This window comes from Poeciliopsis prolifica, unplaced genomic scaffold (assembly GCF_027474105.1).
Source record: "Poeciliopsis prolifica strain line A6 unplaced genomic scaffold, Auburn_PproV2 SCAFFOLD006, whole genome shotgun sequence".
Classification (NCBI taxonomy): Eukaryota; Metazoa; Chordata; class Actinopteri; order Cyprinodontiformes; family Poeciliidae; genus Poeciliopsis; species Poeciliopsis prolifica.
In genome coordinates this window covers 11452467-11479754 of record NW_026562381.1, presented here as the reverse complement: position 1 = coordinate 11479754, position 27288 = coordinate 11452467, and the positions used below count along the sequence as shown (strand labels likewise).

Genomic DNA, 27288 nt, shown 5'->3' with positions numbered 1-27288 from the left:
CAGTTAAGTACAAACTTAAATGTTCTCCAAAATCAGCTTAATTCCACAAGTTTGTGAAAAAAAAAGAAAAAATTAAGATTTTAATTCCACTCACAATTAAGACTAGGGGCGGGTGATATGTACTTATATTACATAACAATAGGTACTATTGTAATTTACAATGAAAGTGATAAAAAAACAAACATTTTTTAGGTAGTTTAACGGCAAGTATTCATATCGTCACAAACAAATGGAATAAGATTCTTATTTGAAATTAGGATCTTTAGGACTCCAAATACAGAATGAAGTGGATTTATATCTAAATGACACATTTAATTATATTTTTAGATGGTCTTATGGAAAAATCAGGGGAGAAAAACATATTTAGTCAACATTATGATGACAATAATGAATAATTTTCAAAAAATAAAATTAACAAAACACTCCTACCTCTAATAGACATTTAAAATATGAATGAAAGAAACAAATCAAGTCACAGCCCGCCAAAGATACCAGATTTCATCTTTATTTTTTTCACATGCATCCAAAGAACAACACTGAACACAGAGTCATCGGAGTGGCTGGATTGGCACATAATGGCTGCCGTTCATCAGTACTGGCCCACGCACCGTTTTTCTTCCACATAATTCATCCAGAGCAGCGACCTCGCCGTCTCCCATTAGTTTCACACGTAAAGACACAAGTGGCGTTGAAGATTTTCTATACACTATATCAAGCTTATTAGTGAAAAACAAGGCAGTTGAAGGACAGGAAACAAATATTAAGTTAACTACATAATGACAGCTAAACTGGAGTGAGTAACAGAAACATGTAGGTCCCTTTGTTTTGGTCAGGTGTCGTCCCTGTAACGCGTTCGCTCTGCTGGGTGAGACAGTAAAAGCAGAAGCTGTCAGTTTTGCTCCCTAAAAATAAAACCATACAACATTAAAATCTGAGCTCAGTTGGCACCTGCAGCTGCTCAGCCGTCACCTGCAAACAGAGACGACAAACAGAGATAAATGAGGCCAGTGTGGCCATGAGAAAGAGGAAGTGAAGCCAATAAAGCCGTACCTGTGACAGGTGATTGCTAGACCATCTCATACTGGTTGTTGGTTATGTAGCGAGACAAGCAGCAGGCCAGGAAAATCCCAATGACCTGAGAGGAAAAATAAATAAATAAATAAAAAAATCAGACAAAATAGTTATCTGGTTCCTGCGACTCATATCAACCTGAATGCTTCAGATTCAGAACTTTCACAGAGACACAAGTTAATACTATGACCTCCTGTGTTCTTGGAACAACGTTCAACTTTGACCCTGGTGTTAATTTACAGCCAGATGAGATAACACTGCTGGCGTTACCGGCCTAATTATTAACTGGGACGGAGCAAGTAAGCTTTAATTATTTTAATTAGTTTCAGTTCAAACCAGAACCATCAATCGATTAAACAATTTAATCAGATTTATGACTATGCCTGGAAATGTTTAACTGTCTCAATCCAAACAGATCTGAAGAAGGCTTCAAGGCAGCCATTTTGTTTTAAATGTTAGAGATGTTCCTCTCCATTCATTTCCTAATTGGTTCGATGAGGCGACAGTCGCTTGTCCTCATCCAGTGAAAGGTTTTGAGATGTTGCAGTATTAATAGCTACAAAATAATCAAATTATATCTTTAAAATGTGACTGTAATCTCAAAGCTCAGATTCTCCTTGTTTCCGGCTGCTGCAAGTCAGATCAACACAGCTCATTTAAAACTCATTTTACCTTAAACTTCCTCCCAGTTTGTGTTTTTAGCCATGAAACAATCTGAGATTAATGCCGTTTTGATCTGATTTCACTGTTTAAAATGGCTGATCAAAGAGCTGATTAACATCTGAGGATGTGATCTCCATTAAGGAACCCTGATGAGGAAATGCGCACAAGAAATGGCTGAGCTGGATGAAATCGTTCTGGAACAATGCTGAGAAAGCTGCAGCAGGAATCTGAAAACTGCCAGCGTTTTACAGTGTTTTTAATCCTCCCTGGCGTGGAGTTTGGTGCCCAAACTGCTTCATTTAGACAACATTTCTCCTGTTCTGCCTCTGTTTGGGTTCTACTGTTAAAGCTGTCAAAGACTTTTTGGCGTCTTTTGGTTGAAGCTGAAAAGGAAAAGTTGTAAAAATGATCCAACTTTGTGGTTCTCACATACTGCTGAGTCAGAGAATTTTTTGAAGGAAAAAATACAATATAAATATCAATTTTTAGGAAAACATGCTCCATGTGTTGTTCAATAAAAGACAAGTACAATCTTTTAGTCGCCTCATTCAATAGAAATAAACTTTGAACGTTCACTGATCAGCAGCCTGCAGAGCCAAACAATCTGAACATGTTGCACTCAAAACAAGTTCAACTTGATTATGTAACAGTTGTTCCCTCAAATACTGCCTATAAAGGAAATCAGGAAGCTTTCACCCCAGAGGCTAATTGTAAGAAACATTTCAGTTTCAGGAGTTTTTCTGTTTGTAAGGTCTGGATATTCAGGTTTTGTGGCCACTAATGAAAATATCTATAATTAAAACCCATTACTAATGTCACCCAAGAATGACAGTGGAAGGAAGTTGATCATTACTGCGACATACGGCTTTGATCTCACATTTGGGGAAACAAACAGCTTGACACTGTTTAAAAAACAACAAACCTGGAAGAAAGCGATCCCAAAGGAGACGCCGGCAATAACTCCCATGTTGGATTCCAACACGCTGGTCACCAGTGAAAAGCAGCCCTGACAAAAAGAAAACCGGACAGAATGAATTTGAAGCTTCCAGTAAACATCGTGTCTGCAGCTGGTTGTGTCTCACCTGAGGGAACACGACTGTGGTAGCATTTCCCAGGTTTGTCAGGTTCTCTTCAGTGCAGTTGATGGTGCTTTTGCAGCAGCTGGTGGGAATCCCGTGAGTTTTGAAGTATTTCGTTTTTCCCCAGTCAGAGAAATTTTTCATGCCGCAGCAATGCAGCTGGAAAGAGAAAAAAAGACAAAAAAATCATCATGCAACAGAATCTGATCCTAAAGAAAATCCCTTCTGCAGCGGTTACTGGGTAATCAAAATTATACAGCGTTTTTAAATTAATATTTGTTTTGTTTATCGGATGTCACTTGTTTTTGTGTTAAGCGTTTACTGTAATTCACTCTGCCTTTGGCTATACACTGATATCTGTCATAAATAATGGGTCATCTCCTGGTTCTGGTTCTGCATCCCCAGAACCAAACATGCAGAAGCAGCATGCAGCTTCTATCCACCACAAATCTGGAACAAACTTCCAGAAAACTGAACAGCAGAAACACTGAGTTCCTTTAATTCGAGATTACTGACCCAGCCATTCAGAGCTGCTTTATGATAAATGAAACATTTCATAATGAAACACTAACCAACATCTTGATGTGCAACAACTGTAATGTTTCAGTTGCTGACTTTGTGTCTGATATTGAAAAGCTTGTTTCTGAAATATGTTGAACTTGACTGATTCATGGATCTTATCCATGTTGTAATCTTTTAATCTCTTCCATCAATCTGTTAATGGTTCACAGATGACAATTGGCCTCTTTGGCTAAATCCAGCATACATACATGATATTCTAGTGTTCGTTGATCTGCATTGTCTCCTTCAGGAAATGAATTAAAATTCAATGTTTGAGGCGTAGCACCAACCTTTTCCTGGAGGGTGTCGACTGCTTTGCTCTTGCTGTCTGTGCCGTTGTAGTCGTGCACTGCGCTCTCGTAAGCCTTGCCGATTTTATCCTTGATCTGATGGATTCAAAACACGTTGAGCAGTTTCACAGCCGAACATGAACGACTCCACAGTTTCAGGGATTTACCTCGTGCCGGAAGATGAACCCTGAAACTCCTGCTATCAGCTCGGCCAGGAAGACCAGAGTCAGAAACATGGCGTACTGAAAAGCAGAGGGGAACGTGGGTAACCTGAGCGCAGAGATCTGCAAAGGGAATGTTTTCCTTCCACTTCCTCACTCACCAGTTTGAGCATCCATGGGCTTCCTCGGCATGTGGCGAAGCAGCCAAACAGCCCGAAAACAACAATGATGGCTCCGGTTCCGATCAGGACGTACGGCGCGTTGGTGCTGTCCTCAGAGACGAGGGAGAAGTAGGCCTCCAGGCTGACCTTCCCCCAAACCCCGACAGCCAGCAGGATCACACCTGTGAACTGAGCGAGACGGCGACGCCATTTTAACACGGTGAAAACAAAAACACCAACGATTTTACCTGCAAAAATCCAGCCATGTTTGGCATCTTGTTCTGTTTTTATCAAATATTTTGAAACTTTGGAATTATTAACAGTCAGAGGAAAGTAAATAAATAATGACATGATGGTGAGATGCAGTGACTTAGGGCTGCAATTAATTAATTGGAAAAAAAAAAAAGTTCCATTCTGCAGATTTATTTAACCACTGAAGAGGTTTTTTTTATGCAAAATTAGAACTATCCAAGTAAACATTTATTGCCTAAAATGCAACAACATAGCATTCAGTTAGAGTTATTAAGTTTGATCATGTGTGGCAAAGGAAGATTCTGGATCCAACGATATTTCTAACATGAACCAGTGAAAAGCTCAGTTCTTTCTGATCAACTTATCAATGCACTATATGGCTGATCTGTTCATTGTATTTTGGATTGACCAGTTATTAGACAGTAAAGTTGACTGTTTTTCAGAATTTGAACCAAGTGAAGCTAAAAATGTAAAGGAGTAAATCTGAATAGGACATACAGACAAAAATGCTTATATTTGTGGACATTTCTCACTGAAATACTGCTGCTAGTGTGTTGAGCTTTCAGTAATTAGCCTTTTTTGAGTCTGTACACGCAGGTTAATGGTTACTCAATTACTAAATTAGCTGATTAATTCAATAATCAATTTTGTAGTTCTTTGAGGTTGTAATATATCATAATTTGTTTTAAAATTACTAGTTTAAAAAAAAAAAAATTTCATTACAATCAAGGCAATCAAGGAAACCCTTCTCATCCTTATTAAACAGAATAATAATTATTTTCAGGTGACGGGGTCTCAAATTTGAACCATTATAAGGGTAGATTTTTATGGATTTCAGATATCTGACAGAATATTGAGCCAGGTTGGAGCAGCTGTTTGATTAACACGGATGGCCAGACGAGCTGCGTTCTGTCTTTGCTCCAGAAATTGTTTTTTTTTCTGAGCCACAAGCACAACTTGATTCATTTATGTCGACCGAGATGCGTATCTAAGCTGACAGGAACACGTTGGGTCCTTTTATTAACCGCAGAGAGCAGAGTCCAGGCTGGAAGAAACAAAAACAATTTCCAACATCGATTTCTTCTACCAAATCAACACCGTTCCCACGGGAACAAACGCAGTACACAAACAGGAGCAAGATTGTATTTCTCAGAGCAGAAGGAAAAAGGATAAGGTCACCTGAACTTCAAGGTGTCTGATTAGAGCGCTGCAGGTCAGAAATAGACACACACAGCTGGGACCGGCGCTGACCTCCGCCTGGGGTTCAGTCAGCTAAATTCTTTAAAGTGCAGAGTCGTTAGTGTGAGTGGCTGAAAACAGCCAACAGCAATAAATGGCCAGATAAAAGCCCTGAACTCAGCCAGCAGCAGCTGCTTGTTTGATCTGCACAAAGATTAACACTGAGAGCAAAAACAGGTTCTGATTTTCCTAGGCTTTTAGCCTTTGTTAGTTATGTTTGGCCATAATGTTTTCAAACCAGCCGACTGTGACGATGGGAAAGTATTCATGTTTATACCTTAATTCAGCTTCCACAAGCAAACACAACCAGAATTTGTCTTTTTTTTTTTATTAAAACATGCAAACTTCCATAGTTAGCTGCATCATTATTGACAGAGGAAAAATGTAATCTTCCAGGGAGTCATTTCACTTTTTCACTCACTTCCAATTATTACCCCAAAGGTTGCAAGGTTAATGTTGCCAACTAAACTGTTCTGGCCTGACGGGAAAAAAAGATAAGAAAAAAAAAGAGCAGGAACATTGATAAGCCCGTCCTCGAGATTTGAAAATGGGTCAAGCTTCTTGTACTGAAATCCAGCATCCTTTTTCCCTAATTTACGATTCTGACTTTTTCCCACCTGAAAAGACTTTAGAGCCCACCATAAAAACAAAACTTGTCTTCTGTTATAACCCTTAATAAAAGGAATAGAGGTCATCCTTATCTTTTTAGAATTCCTTTATTTTTCATATTTTCTTGGTGGTAAAACCTGTGACCTTTATAGGTTTAAGTTTTAGAACAATCTGACTTTCTTCTATTTGTACACAGCATGACTTTGGATGAGAATACAAAGTCTTGGACAGATGTTTGTACTGAATCTTAAGACTCGAGTCATCTTAAATAAAAAATGATGCACACACACCTGATCTTCATGGTTTTGATTGCAAATTTTCAGAATAAATTTTGATCTTAAAGCTTTGTGACAAAACCAGTGAATATAGTAAGTGGTATTCAACCTATAAGACTTTTGTAAATCAAGTTCCTTTTGAAACGTCTTAAAATGTTTTAAGATGTTTCTAGAGAAGAAATATTCTGAAAATAAGCTCCTATTCTTGCATCTTGATGCTCAGTGTTATCCTCTCTCCTGTTTCTATGAGGCTATAGAAAACAAAATAAAAAACATTTTGATATTTTGCAGCCAACCAATTAATGAACCAATTAATCATCTACCTTACTAAACATGTAAAGCACATCATAACTTCAGTCAAAAGTCTGAAAACTCTTTAGCTTTGTTATTGTCAAACTATGTTATTTTACCTGTTTTAATTTCAATTTCCAACACAAAATTTCTCACTTTTTACACTTAATTCCTTGTCTAAAAAAGTTATGCTTGTTTCTCAATATTATTTTTTAATTAGTTAAAAATAAATAATTATCAGTTTCATCAATAATGAGCAGCGCCAACCATTAATGTGAGCAAGCTTTAAAATGAACATTTATTTTATTATACGTCAATGAAAGTTTGATTTATGATTTTACATGTACGGTAAACTTCTTTGTTTACCATACATGTAAACAAAGAAGTTTATTCAATAAAAAAATATTATTTTTATTTACTTATTTTTTAAAAAATAAATCCATGTATCAGAGTCTGAAATTCACCTTTTAAAAAGGGGGGAATTACTCAGAGATTGAATGCAGGTGTGATACGGTTTTAACTTGCAATGGGAATTTCCCACAATATAAAACATACATTTGCAGGAATCGATTATACAATGTAGGAAACCCTGAATCCCGCAGTCGATTTCAGGCCCTTATTAGTTGATGTGTTCAGCTACCATTGTTTACTAAAACAAAACCAAAAATAAAAACACCTAATGAGATAATTTAATACATGCCGTTTTTTTTATCCACATGGAAACGTTAGCATCCATCATTTTTGAATTCTGTAACTTTTACCCTAAATCTATCGTCTCAGCATCATTTGAAGATTTTACCTTCAAATGCACCATGCCAGATATGATGAGAATTTTTTTCTATTTAATATTTTCACCATCTAAATTGATGTAAACTTTAAGAAAAGATGAAGATGATGTGGTTCCCAAACAATTGCATGTAAAAACTGCAAACCCTTCAAGACTCGACTAGACTCATACATTCGTTTATCAAAATTTAAGAATATTTAAAAGTTAGGTTTCTAGGAGAGACCTCTGCGATCCTATCACCTCAGATTAAGAAGATGATAATGGATGGAAACAGCAAATTCAGCACAAATTTAAGACATACTTTCAATACTTCCTTAGAAACACAAAGAAGGAAAAACCTCTGCAGAAACATTTTGTAGAGCATTACAAAGGCATAATCTTAACTTCTTCTTCAACTTAAACGTTTTATTCCAACACGACTACACACCATAAAACTGTGAGCTAATTATAGTTGGCCAACATTTTAAATATTTTGCCAACCGTTCACAATTATATTTTGTTCAAATATTGAGAACATTTGAGAGCTTTCCGTCTTGTATTTTGGAGTTCAGTAAAAATAAATGGCGTTTAGTTGTTTCCGACACGAAGCTAAGTCCGAGTCTTTAGTCGATCGATTATTCGAGTTTGGTGTCGCTGCTTCGCGCTGTGTGCGATTCAGCCGAAGAACACGGAGATCGTAAGGTTTTATAAATCACATCAGCATGTCCACGGCTCGTCCATTTCGGCTGCTGAAGGCTAATCGCAGTTTTCCTCCCAACGGTTGGGAACGCAGAAGCTAACGGTCGCTCCGGCGGCGTCTCCCCAACGGCCGAAGAGTTCCCAACAAGTGGCTGAACAAAACCGGCTAAAACGTCTCCTCTGTTTCCATTCAACATGTTTGGCTCATGCAGTGATTTTTTTGTTTTGTTTTTGTAACCCCTCCAACTTTCTGTTACTAGCCTGGGTAGCCGCTGAGAGCCCCATTGTTGCTCCTCCATCCAGCCACTCACCCAGAAAATGAGGCTGTAAGAAATGAGGAAAGTCTTCAGGCAGGTAATCACTGGCTTCGTCTGAAGCCGCCGAGACGGAGGCGACATGCTGGAGTTTAGGTTCGCAGCCGGAAAATAAGAGATAAAACAAAAGTTTCCCTTTCTGCTTCCCGACGCCGAGATTGTGGGGAAAACTTTAAAGATTCAGCGAGAGGGGGGAAGTGTCGTCACTAACCCCAGAACCACTTTCCTGAAAGGACAAGGAGTTTATTCTGTGTCAAGCTAGCAGTAGCAACCCTTTAAACGCCTCAAACAGGAAGTAATTAACAAAATAAAAGCACTGAACAGAGGAGGAGTTTAAGGAAAGCTTGTTAGTGAAAATCCTATTGATCCTTATAAAAAATTAAAGCATCGTTCGGGTTTTTAAAGTAAACATATTATTTTTATAAAAATGTTTATTACGCACAATATTTCTTGCACATTCCTTGGATTGTTAGTTTAACAAGATTATTATAACTTATTTGTTATTAATGTTAATATGTAATTTTTAAACTGTTTAGGAACTTTTTTTATATCTAGTTCTGTTGTTACACTAGAATTTCCATGTTAAAACAAGAAAGCCTGTAACTACTCCATTCTTTTATTCAAAATTTCAAGCATTATGTTGTGTTTATTTATTATTAAGAAGGACTAGAAATGTTACAGAATATGTTCGCTGGAAAGGTGAAGAAGCTGACAGTGCGTGTAGACCTCTGTATTCAAGCGTATTATTTCAAAGTTTAGAGGGAAGAAAAAGTATGATAGAAAATTTGTACAAAAGCATTAGTCTTTTAAAGGATTTAAGGCAAATCCCATAATCAGCATCATCCAATTAACTCCAGAAAAATAACAATAGATCTATAAAATTATTTTAAAAGGATAAAATATTTAATCTCAGTTGTCCAAGACATGGTTCCACGGTTTATTAGACTTTTTAATTTTTCTCCTATATTTTGTCAATGATTTTATACTTTTTTCAGTTTTTATTTTGTCAAATATGTATAAAATTATGGAGCTAAAAATAAAAAAAAATTCTTCTTTTTTTAGCGGAGGGCTTTTATTTTGACAGCAGCGGCACCGTTTCCTGTCTGACGAGGCTCACCTTGACGTCTGCGCTGCGGTGAAGTGACCCACGTAAATAAAATTATTACAACGTGGCACTCAGTGAAACACGGCCTTTAAAATGAGCGGTTTGACTTTCTACACATTTTTATTTAGACCAGTTTCACAGCTGCTGAACTAATTAACAGTGTCATCTAACAGGATGTTTACTAATTGATCAATATCTAAAACCACAACAATATGTTTCAGGAGAAGCTGATTAATTAATCAGTGTCTACTATGTTCGGATTTAATGCAGAAAGAAGTTGTGACCTAATTAATAAAAAAAATTGCATAAAAATTTGACTCCAGCAAAGTGTACAAGTCATATTAATGTAAATGTTAAATAAATAAAAAATAAGTCACAATTGAAGCTCACGGGTTAATGCAGCGGTTCCTAAAGATTTTCTTGGCCCCCCTATGGATTACAATAAAATCCCATCAAAAAAGAAACATAAATCTACTGGATATCCATCGTTCAGCCAGACATAAATCTAGACACATATTTTGTTTTCAAACTCCCCTGAGTTTCACACTTCAGGTTGCAACAAAACCAACTACAAATAGTGAAGCACTTTGTGTTTTTTATATTTTTTATTTTCCATTCATCCACACCGCTCCCTGCGCCCCCCTGCAATGGCACTCCACCCCCTGTAGGGGGCGCGCCCCACACTTTGGGAACTAGTGGGTTAACGTGTTGGCGTATTTTAATCCTCTCTATGCAGTTTGTGGGGTTAATTGCTCGATTCATCATGTTTAATGCAGCAGAGGGGAGGAAACGTGCGTGCATTGAAGCCGGAGGGCGCCACCTACTGGTTTTACCATATCACTTTACTCACTGAGAAACTTTTCCTCTTCAGGAGCCTCCTTCTGTCCTCATCGGGGTTCTGGCGAACTCAAGATTTTTAAATTATCTTTACCAAACACCTTTGGACACTTTCCCAGATTTGACTTTAGTAATTCTTCTCAAATCTCCCAGGACAAAACAAGAGAATCGCTTTTATTCTCCGCCTGCACAGGAATCGTTGTTACTGCCATGCCAACCAGCCGATGTGCTGCTGCTGCGTTCATCTTATTCTTCTTCTCAGGTGAGTCCAGAAACTACAAAACATCTCAGAGCAGATCTATAACTTTTATATCATTAAGTAAAATTAATGCAAGAACATTTTCAGGACATTTAGTGACAAAAAAATCATTAATTGTATAACAATCTAGTTTATTGCTTAAGTGATTTTTAAATGACATAAATGCTGCTTCAGGCTGAAGATTAGAGAGTTGAACCTCAAATTATTACCCTACTGCCCGATTTCACTACAAGAACCCAAGAACAGTTCGTATTACGTGCAAAAATTTAAAGTACTTAAACTGACAGCAATGCATAACATTATATGCCTCTCATTTACCTTGTAATAAAATTTGGTGCATTAACATTTAGTTTGTAAGAGACTTTAAAACATGTCTTCCAGTGTGTTTAATATACGGTTTAATGCTGTATGTAGGATTTCTGGAGCTCATCTTTCTCCTCTTGCTAGTGGAGCAGGAAAACGCCTCCATCTCAGCAGAAACAACATTTGTATTAGACGCAGATGTGCTGACTGTACAGTGAGCCCATCTTCCTGGCAGGAATGAGGAGCTGCTCCTCAGCGTCCCCCAGCATGCAGCTGGCCAGGCTCCAGTCAGGATGAATTAAACATTAACGCATCGCACACACTTTTAGACTCAAGCGTCTCAATCCTAGACTCAAGCCTTACTGGCTTTGCAGCACATATTTTGTTTCCATTGACATGTTGATTTGTCTTTGGGGTTGGAAGGCCTCCTCACCATCACCCTAATCCACAGATTGTTCACCAGATTCAAGGAGGGTTACTGCCAGGGTTTCAAAATAAAATCTTAAATTTTTTTGATGCCAGATTTGATTTTTTATTTTTATTTTTTTTAATTTTAAATAGAGTATAGTTTCAGAAGTTGTTTTTATTTCTATAATTTGTTCTGGGAGTTGAATCCATGTATGTTTTAGGTTACGAGAATATATTAGCAGAATAAACACATACATTTTCCAGGAAAACGTCTTGAAACTACAAGACAATATTTTTAATGTTTCCAAAAGTTAGGAAGAAAAGAACTTCTGCACATTTTGCATGATTTTGTACTTCCATCTGGGTTTGTACTGCTTCTAAAACCAAGGCCTTAAAACACTAAGATGTTTTTAGGCAATTCTTTAATGTTTTTTGGTGTCTGTAAAATGAGTTGTTTCAAAAACCTTTTTGATGTAACGTCACAAATCAGCAGGCACTGCCCAGTTAGCTAGCAACAAAGCCCAGCCCAATACCTAGCCACCCATGGTGCTCCAGCACCTTTGGTCAGCTGGTTTTACAATGGTTGCTGGACAAGACAAGTGTTTCTACTTCTGCTTTTCAAAGATGTATGGCGGTATAATTGTGCACCTGTTTGCAGCCATTTTCATGGGAGAGTGTAAACGTTGAGTTGGGAGGCGTGGCCAGCAAGACGTCCCAAATCAGCTCCTTATGAGAGGAGATCAAAATAAACGGAACTAACCAGAACAAAATCTTTTAACTACAGATTATTTTCTGGGGATAGAAATGTAATGAACATGTGTTGTAGATCTACCCTAACTTGTTCAGGGAAGCATAATTGGTCACTTTTAAAAATCAGAAATTTCCTGCCAATTGTTTCTTGTTTTATCGGGTTGCGCTGTAGTTAAACTTCCCTCTCTCATCCTCAGGTGCTCCTCTGTGCTCACTGGACAGGTGGTTTAATTACAGCTCTACTCCAATCACTACCAGTTAATTACTGAGGAGCTTCCCCTTCCTTCTCCCTCAGTGGGGCTTCATTTAATCCTGCAAGATGACAGCCACACCTAAAAACTGCCCAGGAGCGCACAGGGACTCAGACGATTGAAAGGACGCTGGTCGTTTCTCTTTGTCATTAGAGAGGAAGTGGATTCACAGTGCCACTGTTAGGGTGTTCGGCACCATTTGATCCATGAGGCCCCAGAGCCAGACTCAGGCCAGTAATAAAGGTAAAGCTTCCTCGAACAGGTTAGGACAGGTTTATGAGCATTTTATGCACAGAATCGTTAGATTAAGAAATTTTAGTTCTGTTCATTTAGAGTTCCTTTGTCTTAGGGCCTCTGTCACTTTAAATCCAATTAAACTGGCCTCGCTCCCAAACTCAACTTTTACACTCACACGTGATGAACTATTATCCTATCATGTATCATGTCTGTGAAAAGCATTAGTAGAGCCTCCTGCACAACCACAAGAACACAAAAATGTCATGAAGTGGTGAAGTGGAGATGGTGGTGAGGCAGACGCTGGAGACCCAGGTAGGTGTATGGTGAGTAATTTAATGAAAATAAGTCCAACAAAACAGAGTCAATAAACAATAGTCCGCGGCCAGGCAGCACGGCTGAGCAGAAGCCAGGGCTCACACCGGTAGCAACTGGTCTTAAGGGCGGCACAAAAAAACGACAATCTGACAAACAACGACAAGGACCCGACGAGGAACAAAGGACACAGGAGGGACTAAATACACTGAGGGTAATCAGGAGAACAAGACACACCTGGGAACAATCAAGGGGAAGACAGGACAACGAGGAGAACTCAGGACACAGAAACTCAGAATTAAACACAGAAAAACACAGAACCTGACAGTACCCCCCCTTAAAGGGCGGCTACCAGACGCCCAAAAACAAAATCCGAAACCCAAAAACCAGGGTGGGCGGAGGGGCGACGGAAGGAGGGCCAGAGTCCAGAAAACAAAAAACTACCCACAAAAGGTGGGCGGAAACACAAGGAGGGGCCAAGAGTCCAAACTAAACAGAAAGAGGGCAGAGGCGTCGAGGGGGGTCCGGTGGGCGTCCTCGGCAGAACCCACAGGGGAGGTCCGGAGGGCGTCCTCGGCGCCCGCGGCAGACCCCACAGGTGAGGTTCGGAGGGCGTCCTCGGCGCCAAGGAGCACTAGGGGGCACAGGAGGAGCACTAGGGGACTCGGGAGGAGCACTAGGGGACTCGGGAGGAGCACTAGGGGACTCGGGAGGAGCACTAGGGGACTCGGGAGGAGCACTAGGGGACTCGGGAGGAGCACTAGGGGACTCGGGAGGAGCACTAGGGGACTCGGGAGGAGCACTAGGGACTCGGGGAGGAGCACTAGGGACTCGGGAGGAGCACTAGGGACTCGGGAGGAGCACTAGGGATCTCGGGAGGCACTAGGATCTCGGGAGGAGCACTAGGGATCTCGGGAGGAGCACTAGGGATCTCGGGAGGAACACTAGGGATCTCGGGAGGAACACTAGGGATCTCGGAAGGAGCAGAGTCCACGGAGGCCGGAGCGGAATCCGGCGGAGCAGAGTCCACGGAGGCCGGAGCGGAATCCGGCGGGGCAGGAGCGGGAATCCGGCGGGGCAGGAGCAGGAGCCCGGCGGGGCAGGAACGGCAGCCGGAGCGGGGTCGGCGGCGCAGGAACGGCAGCCGGAGCGGGGTCCGGCGGCGCAGGAACGGCAGCCGGAGCGGGGTCCGGCGGCGCAGGAACGGCAGCCGGAGCGGGGTCCGGCGGCGCAGGAACGGCAGCCGGAGCGGGGTCCGGCGGCGCAGGAACGGCAGCCGGAGCGGGGTCCGGCGGCGCAGGAACGGCAGCCGGAGCGGGGTCCGGCGGAGCAGGACGAGGAGCAGAGGCTGGAGCTGGAGCTGGGCTGGCGGAGCGGATGTCTGGCCTGGGAGGCAGAGGTTTAGCATCCCACGCCGCGAAGGCTGTCTGGCGTATCTCCTCTGCCTCCCGCTGCAGCTCCACCAGCGCGGGGTGCTGGAGACGTGGAACCCAGTAGTCCAGCAGCAGGCCCAGGCGTATGGCGAACCCTAGCCGTCTCAGGGCGAACGTGGACGTGCTCTTTGACTCCTCATACTCCTGGATAGTACGGAGTAGCTCCTCTAAACCCTCTGGGTCCATGCTGAATTCAGCGAGCCTCACCGTATTCTTGGTCGGGTCCTTCTGTCATGAAATGGTGTTGTTTGCGGTGGTGAGGCAGCACGCTGGAGACCCAGGTAGGTGTATGGTGAGTAATTTAATGAAAATAAGTCCAACAAAACACAGAGTCAATAAACAATAGTCCGCGGCCAGGCAGCACGGCTGAGCAGAAGCCAGGGCTCACACCGGTAGCAACTGGTCTTAAGGGCGGCACAAAAAAACAACGACAATCTGACAAACAACGACAAGGACCCGACGAGGAACAAAGGACACAGGAGGGACTAAATACACTGAGGGTAATCAGGAGAACAAGACACACCTGGGAACAATCAAGGGGAAGACAGGACAACGAGGAGAACTCAGGACACAGAAACTCAGAATTAAACACAGAAAAACACAGAACCTGACAAAAAAATGGTTTCTGAATGGTAAGATCAAAATCATGAGATTTATATATTTAGCTTGTTTCCAACAGCACACTCTACAAGGAAAAAAAAACAAAACACTGAAAGTCATGAAAAGGTACAGAAGTCAAAAACCAAACATTAGACAGAGAGAAGAGCTTAACAGGCTTTTAGACTAACAAAGTTCACATTCACACTGCGGCCTGAAGTGACCCAAATCTGATTTTTAATTCTTTTTTCTTTGATGCAACTTGAATCTGAGGTTATTATGACAGTCTGAACAACACAGATTGGATGTTTACACCACTAGGATATGTGTTCCTAATCCAATATAAATCAGAGTTTTTAAAATGCGACCTGTGTCTGTAATGCTCAGGTGGCATTCAACCGACCTGAATGTCATTGTTTTCCAGATTCTTAAAACAATTAACTTATATATTGCTACAAATGGCTGGCTGTATTTTAGGCACTTTCTAGAAGCAGTTAAGACCCAAAAGAAGTACAAAATGTGAATTAAAGGATGTGCCGTTTGAATGCCCTCATGGCGCATGCCGCTTTAAGTCTGCTGCTTCTTGAATCTTGCATAGTATCAGATGAGCTGAGCGTTTATTTCCTGTGTGACTAATGCTCTGAGAGGAAGAGGGGGCTGCATTAGCCTGGGGGGAAAGAGAGGAACACAGAGCTCATTATGAGGACAAATGCTGATGACAGCTTTAATCTGAAAGTCTTCTGCTTTTAGAAACAATCTGAGGCATCCTTTTTAAGAAAACATGCTGTTGAAGCGACCTTCGCAGAAAGGAAGTGGAGCAGGAATGAGGCCTGAAACGGGGGAGGAAACTCTGGCATCCAGCTCCAAACATGGAGTCAGACTTTCAAAGGGCATAATGAGCGTGGAACAGCTGCAGAGACGTTAGGATGGCTGCAGAGGGAAATACATGTGGTGTTGTGCAATAAGATACACAATGAGTCTTTAACAGAACACTAAAAATGTGCTGGGTTTCCACATTTGTCATCAGATGACGTATTTTATAACGTTAGGCTGAAGACATCCCAAATGCTTCCCTTTATTCATTCATAGAAGTCTTATTGTTAAAAAGTCAATTCAATTAGTTCACCAAATAAAACTCATTACATTGATTAATTAATGTTTTCAAGCCTGCATTAGATTATTTTCTGCCTACAATGAATAAAACATGTCTAAAATAAAAAAGACACAAGAACAGAGTACAAACATCTGCAAGTCAAATGTTTGCTCTGAGTCTTATGTGGTGTTTGAATGTGTCACCTGCACCTCCAGCTTTTTAAATATTGGATTAAAATGATTGGTTTGTGATTAATTAGTTTTTTATTTTTAAAACGATGTGGACTACTTTTGGTCTAGAAGTAAAGGAAATATAAATAAATAACATTTTAACACATAAATTTGAATCAGTGAGATTTTTCATGAAGGAACAGCAAAAACATAAAACTAAAAAAACACTAAACAGGAAAATGTTTTATTAAAATTACAAATAAGAATGAAACTTAAAAATAAATAAAAACAAAACTACAATATTGAACAAAATATTAAACAAACAAATAAATAACACAAAACTCTCAAAACTAAAAGTAAGAATGAAACAAAAAAAAATGTAATTAAAAACACAAAACATGACAATATTTTATTGAAACTAAAAAGAAATAAATAAAATAACACACAGGAGGTTGCAGATCCCTGAAGTAGCAGATAAAAACTGTGATCATGTCTCAATATGGCTCCAGCTAAGAGAGTAACACCTTAATTTATAATTATTATCGAAGTAAAACTGTGAAGGTAAAATATGAAATTGGTCCGAGGAACCAATTAGCTACAGTTTCTGTGCCAGTGCATATTATCATAAGAAATTGATTTAGATTTTTTATCCACCCTGTTATTCTCTGTGTAAAACCACCCAAGTATATTTAATGCAGGATTAAAGGTTATTTCTTGATAAATTTTATACTAATCTATAAATGTTTGATTTGTGGCTGTATTTTTTGAAGATTTTTAATGCATGCATAGTAAGTAAATATGAAGATTTTCGTGAAACAACTTCCAAACCTAAATTTAATCAATCCTATAATCAAATTAATGGGAGATAATAAAAACTTTTAATCAAGTTAGATAAATAATTTGAAATAACTGATGCACTACAAAATGTAGTGAAATTGAAACTTTTAAAGGTTTTTAGAATCACCATGCAATAAAAACAAAACGCAATGAAATTGTTACACATTGAATGAAGTATTTCTGTTTAGTATTTATATTTGCATCAGTGAGAATGATCTCTGAGCTTTGCACACAGTTTTTCCATCATCCTCCCTGATTTGAAAACCAGACAGTTTCCTCCATTAAAGTTACAGGAAATGAGTCAATTTGAAGGGAAGCGCTTACATGCCCTCATTTTCTGTTCTCCACATGTAATATTCATCTGTGTGACAACTGTTTCACCGACATTCATCTGAATCATTTCAGACATGTTTGAAAATGTGTTTGATGTCTCCACATTTCAGCCGGAGCCACAACAGACTACGACAGCTACAGTGACTTCGTAGAGGAAGACTACGCTCCTCAGCTGGACTACAAAGGTGCAAATGTGAAACACGTGTATGATATTAATAATAATAATAGTAATGATACTTTATCGATCCACTAAAGGGGTGGAATTTAGTTTGTCCCAGCGTTGCACTCAATAACAACAATGATACATAACAATGAGCATATATTGGTAGGACACACATATTGCCCAGTACATTAAATATATAATCAACATTTAAAACGCACTGCTCAAGACTAGTCATATTTAAGACAGCATTATTAAAATATTATTTATTAAAATACACCGCTCTATGCTTTACATATACATATTGAATATTATTAAAGTTTGATGTTTATAATGGTTGTTACATCTGCTGTTCAAAATTGCATCTATTACATCTGGAAGAGGTATAAGTGGCATTAATGTTTTATTTTTTACCATTTTTAAACTTTTTTAAATATAGAAATTGAGTTGAACTTATTAGACAAATTGGCATGAAATATGAATGTTATTGTTTTATGCTGTTTTGTTGCACAGGAATAATTTTGCACATTTTCTAACCTTCATGAGTGACAGAATGAAAACAGAAGACTAAATAATAACAAGAAATCAATTTCTGCTTTTCTTTGTATGTTTTCACTTCTTCTTCTTTGAAAACAGACCCAAACTGGTGTCGCTCTCCACATCTGCCGAATGGCGAGGTGTCGTGCCGGTCCCCTCGCGGCGGGGCCCACAGGGGTTTGCTGGGGACCCGGTGTGAGATGACCTGCGACCGAGGCTACCGGCTGCTGGGCAGACGGTCCATTCAGTGCCTCGCCAACCGCCTCTGGTCCGGGTCGGCTTACTGCCGCAGTACGTGGACACTTTCATTCTTAATTATCTGCAATGAGGCCTGGTTAATTGCTGCTCTGAATATGATCTTTCAGAAAGAAGTCTGTTAACAATTAATCGATTACTAAATAAGTTGAAGATTATTCATCACGATTAATCGTTTCGGCACTATCTTAAAGCAATAAAGCAAAAAGTAAAGGAATAATGTTTTATTTGAACTTAATTAACTTAATTCAGAGCCCTCCACTGGAAATGCTCTGCATGCTGTTTCCGGTGCATGCTAGAGCTCGTCTATTGAATGCTTTAAAAGTCTAACTCTGGATCCTAACATGGATGCAGACGTTAATGAGAAACCAGAGCTGGGAAACAGAAACGGCGCGACCTACAAATAGTTAGTCATGAGTCTGACAGAACAACCTGCGGGGGTTTCAAGGAGGCTTTGTTTAGACATGTGAAGGATGAATTTCAGACATCCAGATGTGGAGAAATAAGAGGAGCATGAATAAGAATTTACACTTCAGATTGTAACAGAGTGAAACTTATCAAACTGCCAAACTGAGATTTGACCAACAAAAACATTATTACATCAGACATCAGTGTGTAATTACACTTTATGTTGGGTTGCTTTTCCTTACATTGTTACATGAGAGCCAGCAAGATGTAATAACAGAAGGTTTTCTCAATGTACTGCTTGAAATGATCATAAAATTAGAATAAGGCTAAAACGATTAATCAGATTAATCGTGATTAATCTATTACTGAAATATTTCTAAGTTAGTAATTAATTAATCATTAACTGGAGAATTCAGACTCTAAGAAGGCCATTTGATTGAGAAACAACATATTTAGATCAGTAATTAAATCAAAACAATTAAATAAAATTATTATTTTCTCATTTAAAAAAGGAATTGAATTATTTATTTGCATTGTTTAATGTCCATCCATTCATTCATATTCTTACACCCTTGGTGCTGGTTCTGATCTCCAGTGAAGGTTTTGGGCGAGAGGCGGGTCGCCCTGGGCGGGTCGCCAGTCTGTCGCACCATCTTTTAATGTATTTGTAGAAAAAAGCTTAAGAGGTTAAATGAAAGTTTGTATAATGTGCCAAATTTGTGTCTGATTAATCGATTAATCGTCAGAATAATTGATAGAGTAATTGATAACTAAAATAATTGTTTGTTAGAATAAATAAACAAGACAAAAATATAATTTCAGAGCTGATTAGAGCTGCTGCAGGAAGAAATAGTATTAATAATATTTTCTGGTTGAAATTTGATCTGTAAATCATACACTTCAAAAACACAAAACCTTATCAAGTATTCCTGGTTTAGGTTCTAGTCCAAGTATCTTAGTATACTTGAAGGAAAACAAAAGGGAGTATCCAGCAAGATATAAGAGCTTGTTTTGAGTCAATAATTTATTAATACTGACAAAAATTTGCTTTTATATTGGCAGATTATTTCACTAAAAACCTGAGAATTTTTTTTTGTTTAAGTAAAATAATCTGCCAGTGGAACTACAACTTTTTCATTAATCCTAAGGATTCTTGACTCAAAACAAGTTCTCATATCTTGCTGAAAAGTCACTTGTCAGTAAATTGTATTTTATTTCAATTGTACAAGATGTTTGCACTAGAACATAAACCAGAAATACTTGGTAAGATTTTGTGTTTTTGCAGTGTAAAAAGGGCCTAAATATGACTGCAGTGAATGTGTCTTGATGTTTCTGCAGGGATTCGTTGCCATGTCCTGCCCCTCATCCCACAGGGCAGATACTCCTGCACTCAGGGCTTCTTTGTGGACTCCAGGTGTGAGTTTACCTGTCGACCCGGCTATCGCATCGAGGGGGAACACTCGCGTACCTGCCTGCACCGCGGTTCGTGGAGCGGCGTGCAGCCGGAGTGTTCAGGTTGGGTTCCTTTAAGATGTTCAAACTTTTAAAAGTCGTTTAGGAAATTCTGTGAAGTGCGGCTTGAACTCTGATCCATTTGTGCTATTGTTTAACTTCCTGAGATTCCTTTCTCAAAACAAGCTCCATATGTGTTTGCTCCCATGGCTTCACAGAAACTGACTAATTTCCTGAGAGGATCCAAACCGCAGCCCTCAGTCACTCTTCATGCTCTACTCCTGAAATAAAAGCTGTCGCCTTTTCCACAAAACGCTTCGTAAAACTTTACATAAATTAAAATGATTATTTAATGAGAAATGTTCAATAATTGTAGCTTTTGATACAAATTTTATAACAGGAGAGCTTATGAGATAACTGTTTAACTTCAGATTGTATTATTTATTTTCTCTGTGTCTGAGCTAAATGACAGACAGTCTTTAACTCGTTGCTTTAACTGCTGTATCTCCCAACATGTGTAGAGTTAGCATGAAACGGCTTTTTAGGACAAAATAACATTTTCCTGGGGAAACTAACTGCAAATAGAGTTTGAGCAGCTTGACAAACTTGTTTCTGGACTGTTGTTTTGACAGAAACATTAGTAAAACATAGAATGATTATGGGGAAAACAATGCGACTTACACAATCACTGCTAATAAATCTAAAGAAGGCTTTTCTGATGACACTTTTAGGAGGAATAATGCTGGCAGAAATTATTTTTTCTCTCTCAATGCTGCCAGAACTGTAATGTTTTTGTCTTTTTTCTCTGACTTTGACACAAAGAGCTTAAATCTGTCCTATGAGTGCTGGTCTACTAGGTCTTCACCATAAAGCCTAATTTTATCAATTCACACACTTTTTCATTACTTTTTTGTCTTTGGTGGACAAAAAAATCCAGGACTGAATTTAGGCTGCATTCTGCTGACTTTATGGCGTATTTCTATTTACTGTCCCTAGCTATAAGCCTGACCACTGCTGGATAGCTGTTAAAATTATATTTGCCAGTTTTTCTTAAAGAAGATCTATTAAGCAAACATCAAAATTTTTTTGGTATTCGAGTTAAAGAACAAACACCCAGACCTTTTCTGGGCAAAAAGTTTAGGTTTTTAATGTCTGGAAATTGAGCCGTTTCAAAACCCTGATTGTTGAGCTACACTCGACGTACACTGCGCCATTAGCTAGTGACCCCCAGCTAGCCCACTCTGTTACCTAGCAACCCAAAAGGAGCTCCAACACTTTTGGTCAGCAGGTTTTACCGCTCTATGCACTGTACAATGACTGCTGGAAAAGATAAGTATGTTATTGTTGAGTTATCATTCAGAAATCACTTGCTGCGTTCTTGTTGGTTGTGCAGGAGGCTCCACTTCTGCTTTTGAGAGATGTACGGTTGTATAATTGTGCATCTATTTGCAGCCGTTTTCACATGCAGGTGTATACATTGGATTGGAGGTTGTTGCCAACAGCAGATTGTTTAAATTTAAAGTGACAAGAGGCCCAAAAACAGCTCAGTCTGAAATAGGCAGAACTGACCAGATTAAAATCTCATCATCTAAGAAAGATTTTGTGGAAAAAATCTAATCAAGATGTTTTGTTTAGCCCATAGAGAAATACTAACCTGTTAAAGGAAGCATAAAAAGTCACCTATGGTAACATGACGAGAGACAAACAGGAAGAACTATTCAAGATGAATAAAAATGCACAGCTGCAGATCTTGCAATAATAGAAGGCATAACTTGTATCTGTTTTTTGTGGTAATCAATATTTCACTTCAGATACCGACCCTCCGAAGATCAGGTGTCCACCATCCAGGCTGAAAGTGGCCGAACCTGGAAAGCTCACCGCCAGAGTGAGCTGGGACCCCCCAGCTGCCACTGACACTGCAGACAAATACCTCAAGTAAAGTGATTTTCTCTTTCCTGCTTCTTCTTCACTTTTAAACAAACACTCGACCGCCTCCTGTCTCTCTGCTGTGCAGTGTGGTGTTAGTGGATCAGCAGCCCGGCTCCGAGTTTAAAGAGGGACTGCATGTCATCAGATACAAGGTGTACGATCAGGCCAGGAACAGAGCTGCCTGCAAGTTTATTGTACGTGTTGAGGGTAAGCGGCCAAGGGTTTTTTTTTTTCTCTCATGAAGTGATTCGGGCTGCTTCACATGGAGCTGACAGGCGTTTTTCCACTCGGTCTCAGTGAGAAGGTGTCCAGAGCTGCCGCCGCCGCTGCATGGTTACCTCATCTGCTCGTCTGACGGGAATAACTATGGCGCAGAGTGTGAATACCTCTGCGACGGCGGATATGAGCGCAAGGGAGCGTCTAGCCGAGTCTGCCAGTTCAACCGCAGCTGGAGCGGAGGACCGGCTGAGTGTGTCCGTGAGTAGAGTCACACAAAACACACAGCTGCAGTTTCAAAAGTGTATCAATTTTATAGCATGAATCTTTGGAAAATGTGACTATTTTTGTTTAAAATCTGGATAATGTGTAACTTTCTGAGAAATGATGGAACAAGGTTATCTGACGAGTTTTACATTTTTTCAATTAATACCAGAGACCTTTGAACTTTGATTTGGGATCAGATCATACATGTTTTAAGATGTGTTCTGAGTCTTGTACACTTAGGATGTTTTCACAGCTGATGGTCCGGTGGACTCGGTTAGATTGGGGGACCAAAATTGCAGCATTTGTTACATTTTCAGCTGCTGCCGTATCAAATGGTCCAAACCCTTTGGAAAACCTGTTCCCCTCCTCGCCTGCTTTGGCGCTGCACCAAGAACTACTGAAGGAAATGACAAAACCACAGAAGAAGATATTAGGCGTGACTTCTTTCTTTGGAAAATATAAACAAAAGTTAAGTTGCATCAGATGTCAGTGGTTGTAGAAAGCCGTTGAGAAAAGAACGTGAGCTATTTTTCCCGCTAATGCCAGATTTGTGCATTTGCGTTGGTTGTATTTTCCCAGAATTCCCTGCGCTGTAGTCCTCTTCCTGCTTTTGGGTTGCTCTCTGGTTTGCTTTCATTCCAATATGCATTAAAGGTGCACCACAGTTCACAGACAGACAGCTCTGAAAACTTCAAGAGCTCTCTGCACTGAACCCCATTGAAAACCTTCTGGTTGTTCCACCAAATATTGATTTCTGAATTCTTCCAGGGATAAAACGTTAGTATTGTTGTTGCTAACTGAATATGAACTTGTTTTCTTTGCATTATCTGAAAGCTCTGCAACTTTTTCATTATTTTGACCATTTCTCATTTTCTGTAAATAAATACTAAATTTTTGCTTGGAATTTAATTTTACTCAAACTTATATATCTATAAAAATTAAAACAAGAGAAGCTGATCATTTTTATATTGTCTCTTCTTTTTTTCATAGCTGTATAGCTATACTGGCTTTTTGCCCTTGAGGGACCCCTGGTGGTGTGGAGGTCCTAAACAGCCTCTGTATCCCAGTGCCTTGGAAAAGCTCAAACATCATGAATCATTTTAAAAGCCTCGGTAGATTTGTGCAAAAATTTTAGTATTTGTGTATTGCAGGTTGTTTATTACTGTTTCTTTTGCAGCAATGGAGTTTAAGTTCAGCGTACAGACAGTCGGCGCTCTCCTGGACCAGTTCTATGAAAAGAGGAGGCTGCTGATCGTGTCGGCGCCCAACATATCCGACACTGACTACCAGCTGCAGAACATCATGATCCAGGTGAGGAACCATCGCACTGTTTTTTGAGTACAGTGTTTAAAAGAACAGGCTCTTCTTGTCCCCAGAAATCTGACTGTGGGTTGGACCTTCGACACGTCACAGTGGTGGAGCTGCTGGGCTCCCCGCCGCGTGAGACGGGACGCATCAAAGAAAATCTGCTGCAGTCGAATGTCATCGAGGGTTTGAGGTGAGACCCATATATGGTTCATTCAGAGAAAATAAACTAATTAAGAAAAAAATATATATCATTACAACTAAGGAGTATTTTCTCTTCACTCTTCAATTTTGATCCTTTTATATCATGTTATAATGTATATTCTTAGAATTTTTTCACAATATTCTTTGACAATAATAATAAAAATTACGATACTTTTCAAAACTATTTTTAACATCAATTAAAATTTATTAAATCAAGACAGGAATTTTGATTTGATGATATCAAAATCGCTAAATCATCAAATTTTGACAATGTTTTTCACATTGATTGCAAAAAAATAAACGATTGTTTATCGTTTATATGTCACAATAAACGATACAGTAAATGCCAAACCTTATCGTTCCCTCATCAATAACGGAAAAAGTAAGAGGTTCTTAAGGAGACAAAGGCCAAATTTAAGGCATCAGAAGTTAAATTATTTCAAACAAGTAAATGTCAGAGAACAACTAAAATAATTAATAAGAAATGAAAAAAAGTATAACAATAATAATCAAACATAAAAATTGTTCATATCCAGATTAAAAAGTAGGAAGAAGACAAAGTTTATTAAACCTCCCTCATGTCACAACTTCTACTATTTCCAGATTACATCTATACAATTAATTTATTATTATGCAGTCTTACTATCTACAGTCTTCTGTAACTCATAAGTACAGCTACATTCATCTTTAATAAAACAACCAGAAGCAAAATCTTTTCCTGTTCTATATAATCCATTGTTTTTCAAGTTAGTTTAGATATATATATATATATATGAAGCATGAAGGTGACACAGTTACTTGATTATGTTGTAAAATGGCACTATGTGTCAGGAAAACTCCTTTAATGTCAAGAAAACACTCTGTTACTCTTATTCATTTTATATTGAGACATCTTCAAAGAAACTTAATTTAAACAAGCTTTGGCCCACTGAGTTAAAAAAAAAAAAAAAAGGTTCAACTTTTTACCAGAAACACTAAACCCACTAGGAAAACTCCAGGCTCAGACTTCTTTCCAATATCTGTGTAAGTTGAGATTGGAGCTCCTCTCATTCTTTCCAGCCTGGAAAATCTCCAAACATCCAGTCTTTTCCCTGACTCATGAATCCACAGCTTCACAGGACTGAACACAGAGAGTGGTAGTTAAAGGCAAGATGCTGCAGGGTAGGGAATAAAAAGAAAGAGCCAAACTTTGTCCAACATGTCTGGCAGTAGCAGCAGTAACAAAAACATAAACGTAGATGTGCTACAGGTGATATATTATGCTTCCTGGAACATATAGGTTAATATTGGTTGATGGCCTGAACAAAACATCTTCATTACATTTTCTGTGCAAAATAATTCTTAAATAGAGATTTTAGTCTGATCAGTTCATAATGACCTATTTTAAGATATCTTGTCACTTTAAATCCAAATATGCTGCTGCTGGCCACGCCCACTTAACTCAAAGTTTACTCTCACATGTGAAAATGGCTGCAAACAGATATGCAATTATTCATCTACTTCTGCTTTGAAAAGCAGAAGTAGAGCTTACTGCACAACCAACAATAATGCAGCAAAGTGGTTTCTGGACATTAAATCAACAACAAAACACTTGTTGTTTCCAGCAGCCATTGTACAGTGCATACAGTGGTAAAACCAAACGTTTTGGGTTGCTAGGTAACGGGGCTGGGGTTGCTAGGTGACAGTACTGTGCTCATTGAATGTCTCTTAACAGGCTTTTGAAACAGCTCATTTTCCAGACACCAAAAAACATTCATTTGTTTTAAGCGCTTGTCCTGTTTTTGGACGCAGTAGAAACCCAAACAAAAGTACAAAACTGTGCACATGTTTTGTATAACTGGTACCCTTTAAAGCTGCAGTTTGTAACTTCTATAAAAAAATACTAAAGCTAGGAGGAAGGTTGTAGTGCTGTCAATCACACTCGTGTGCGCCTGCTTGTCCAGTCTTACATCTCCCCTTCTGCTGCTGCAGAGCCTGCCATGAATGCTCGGCCAGTTCGTGTAGCCACCCATGATGGCAGATAAACAGTGTTTGTGCTTCTCCACCATTAGCACATTGAACAGGGAGTACACCAGGATGATTGACAGCACTAAGACCCGCCTTCTGGCTCTGATTGTTTGAATTTCATCAGGAACAGTGCGTTTAAACAATAGTGGCATAGTGAGGAGGTAGAAGGAAACTGAACTCTGTTGCTGTTGTTAATTGCTTGTATTGTTTCCGTCTCCAGGCAAGCATTCAGAATCTCCCGATTCTACTTCAGCATGGTCCTGCTGGACAAGCTGGGCATCGACCGAGAGCGCTTCATCGTCCCGGTGTCGTCAGAGGAGCTGTTCTCCTACATAGACAGTTTCCTGCTGGAGGAGGAGGAACGGGAGAGGCTGGAGCTGCACAGAGACTTCTGCGACTAATTTATGGAGGCTCTCCGGCTGCCATGGCAACATGTTTATTAGACGAGATGCAGACGGACAACCAATCAGAAACCAGGTTCAGGGGATTAAAGCAGCTCCTCATGTTTAAATGGGGTCGTTACACAAGACTGAAGTGCTGGCACTGTTTGTTCAATATAAAACCAACATCTGGGCAGGAATTTATCTTTACATCAATTCTGTTCTAATTTATAATGAAATACATTTTTATAGCAAGAAATCTAGAATAATCTATTCTGCTTTGATGTCCAACTATTAAATCCCAGACTTAAAAATCTGGTTTACCAGTAAATGATGCTTTAGAAGAGGGGAAATGACCAGGTGGACATAGGGATGCAAGTTGTTGATTAATGAATTTAAAGTTGACTAATCTTATCAATTGACTAATGATTACTTGATATCTTACTTAATTACCTTACTTTTTCCTGCTTATCTCTTCATTTAATTCCTTCTCTTTTCACATTTTTAAAGGAACGGCCATCTTAGTTTTCTATCAAGATGTCTACTGTCTTTCTAGAACATAAATGGCAAAATTTTGTAGAAAATTATTTTGTATCACATGTATTAAATATTGACAGAAAAAAACCAGAAAATGTTTTTCTCACATTATTAAAGTTAGACATATTTTTTAAAAAACAAAAAAACTTCTTGGGTTGATGACAATAAAATATGTGAAGCACTAAGTTGCTCATGAACAGAGACGTTCATACGGAAACTACCACAATGTCTAAAACGGATGTTATTAATCAGTTTGAGCTAAATTTAATTTAATA

The 27288-nt window shown here is 39.2% G+C and overlaps 2 protein-coding genes across 3 annotated transcripts; one reads left to right on the top strand and one right to left on the bottom strand.

The window, feature by feature from the left end:
• Positions 1 to 483: 483 nt before the first annotated feature.
• LOC129360762 (tetraspanin-7-like) lies at positions 484 to 8667 on the bottom strand. 2 transcript variants are annotated; one of them, XM_055031160.1, is made up of 9 exons: positions 8429 to 8667; positions 3987 to 4175; positions 3832 to 3906; positions 3665 to 3760; positions 2817 to 2972; positions 2657 to 2740; positions 1051 to 1135; positions 949 to 969; positions 484 to 858 (listed from the first exon to the last, which is right to left on the bottom strand). In XM_055031160.1, exons 1-7 carry the CDS (start codon positions 8513 to 8515, stop codon positions 1067 to 1069), a joined length of 756 nt encoding a protein of 251 aa, XP_054887135.1. In that variant the 5' UTR covers positions 8516 to 8667; the 3' UTR covers positions 484 to 858; positions 949 to 969; positions 1051 to 1066. The 2 variants fall into 2 exon arrangements, with proteins under 2 accessions (XP_054887135.1, XP_054887134.1); XM_055031159.1 differs by having other exon boundaries at positions 484 to 969.
• A 1724-nt stretch (positions 8668 to 10391) lies between these two features.
• LOC129360593 (sushi repeat-containing protein SRPX2-like) lies at positions 10392 to 26669 on the top strand. The gene is made up of 10 exons (XM_055030921.1): positions 10392 to 10635; positions 17467 to 17541; positions 18153 to 18344; positions 20055 to 20231; positions 21980 to 22103; positions 22183 to 22304; positions 22395 to 22574; positions 23758 to 23891; positions 23957 to 24078; positions 26317 to 26669. Exons 1-10 carry the CDS (start codon positions 10584 to 10586, stop codon positions 26495 to 26497), a joined length of 1359 nt encoding a protein of 452 aa, XP_054886896.1. The 5' UTR covers positions 10392 to 10583; the 3' UTR covers positions 26498 to 26669.
• The last annotated feature ends 619 nt before the right edge of the window (positions 26670 to 27288 follow it).

Bases quoted from the DNA above. Each gene is read 5' to 3' on its own strand.
- LOC129360593 (XM_055030921.1), top strand. From the start codon at position 10,584: ATGCCAACCAGCCGATGTGCTGCTGCTGCGTTCATCTTATTCTTCTTC. The intron at 17,542-18,152 runs GTGCAAATGTGA...CTTTGAAAACAG, and splicing joins TCCTCAGCTGGACTACAAAG to ACCCAAACTGGTGTCGCTCT. The intron at 20,232-21,979 runs GTTGGGTTCCTT...ATTTCACTTCAG, and splicing joins CGTGCAGCCGGAGTGTTCAG to ATACCGACCCTCCGAAGATC.
- LOC129360762 (XM_055031159.1), bottom strand. From the start codon at position 8,515: ATGTCGCCTCCGTCTCGGCGGCTTCAGACGAAGCCAGTGATTACCTGC. The intron at 4,176-8,428 runs GTGAGTGGCTGG...CGTCTCGCTCAG, and splicing joins CTTACAGCCTCATTTTCTGG to TTCACAGGTGTGATCCTGCT. The intron at 2,973-3,664 runs GTTGGTGCTACG...TTCTCTTTCCAG, and splicing joins TCGACACCCTCCAGGAAAAG to CTGCATTGCTGCGGCATGAA.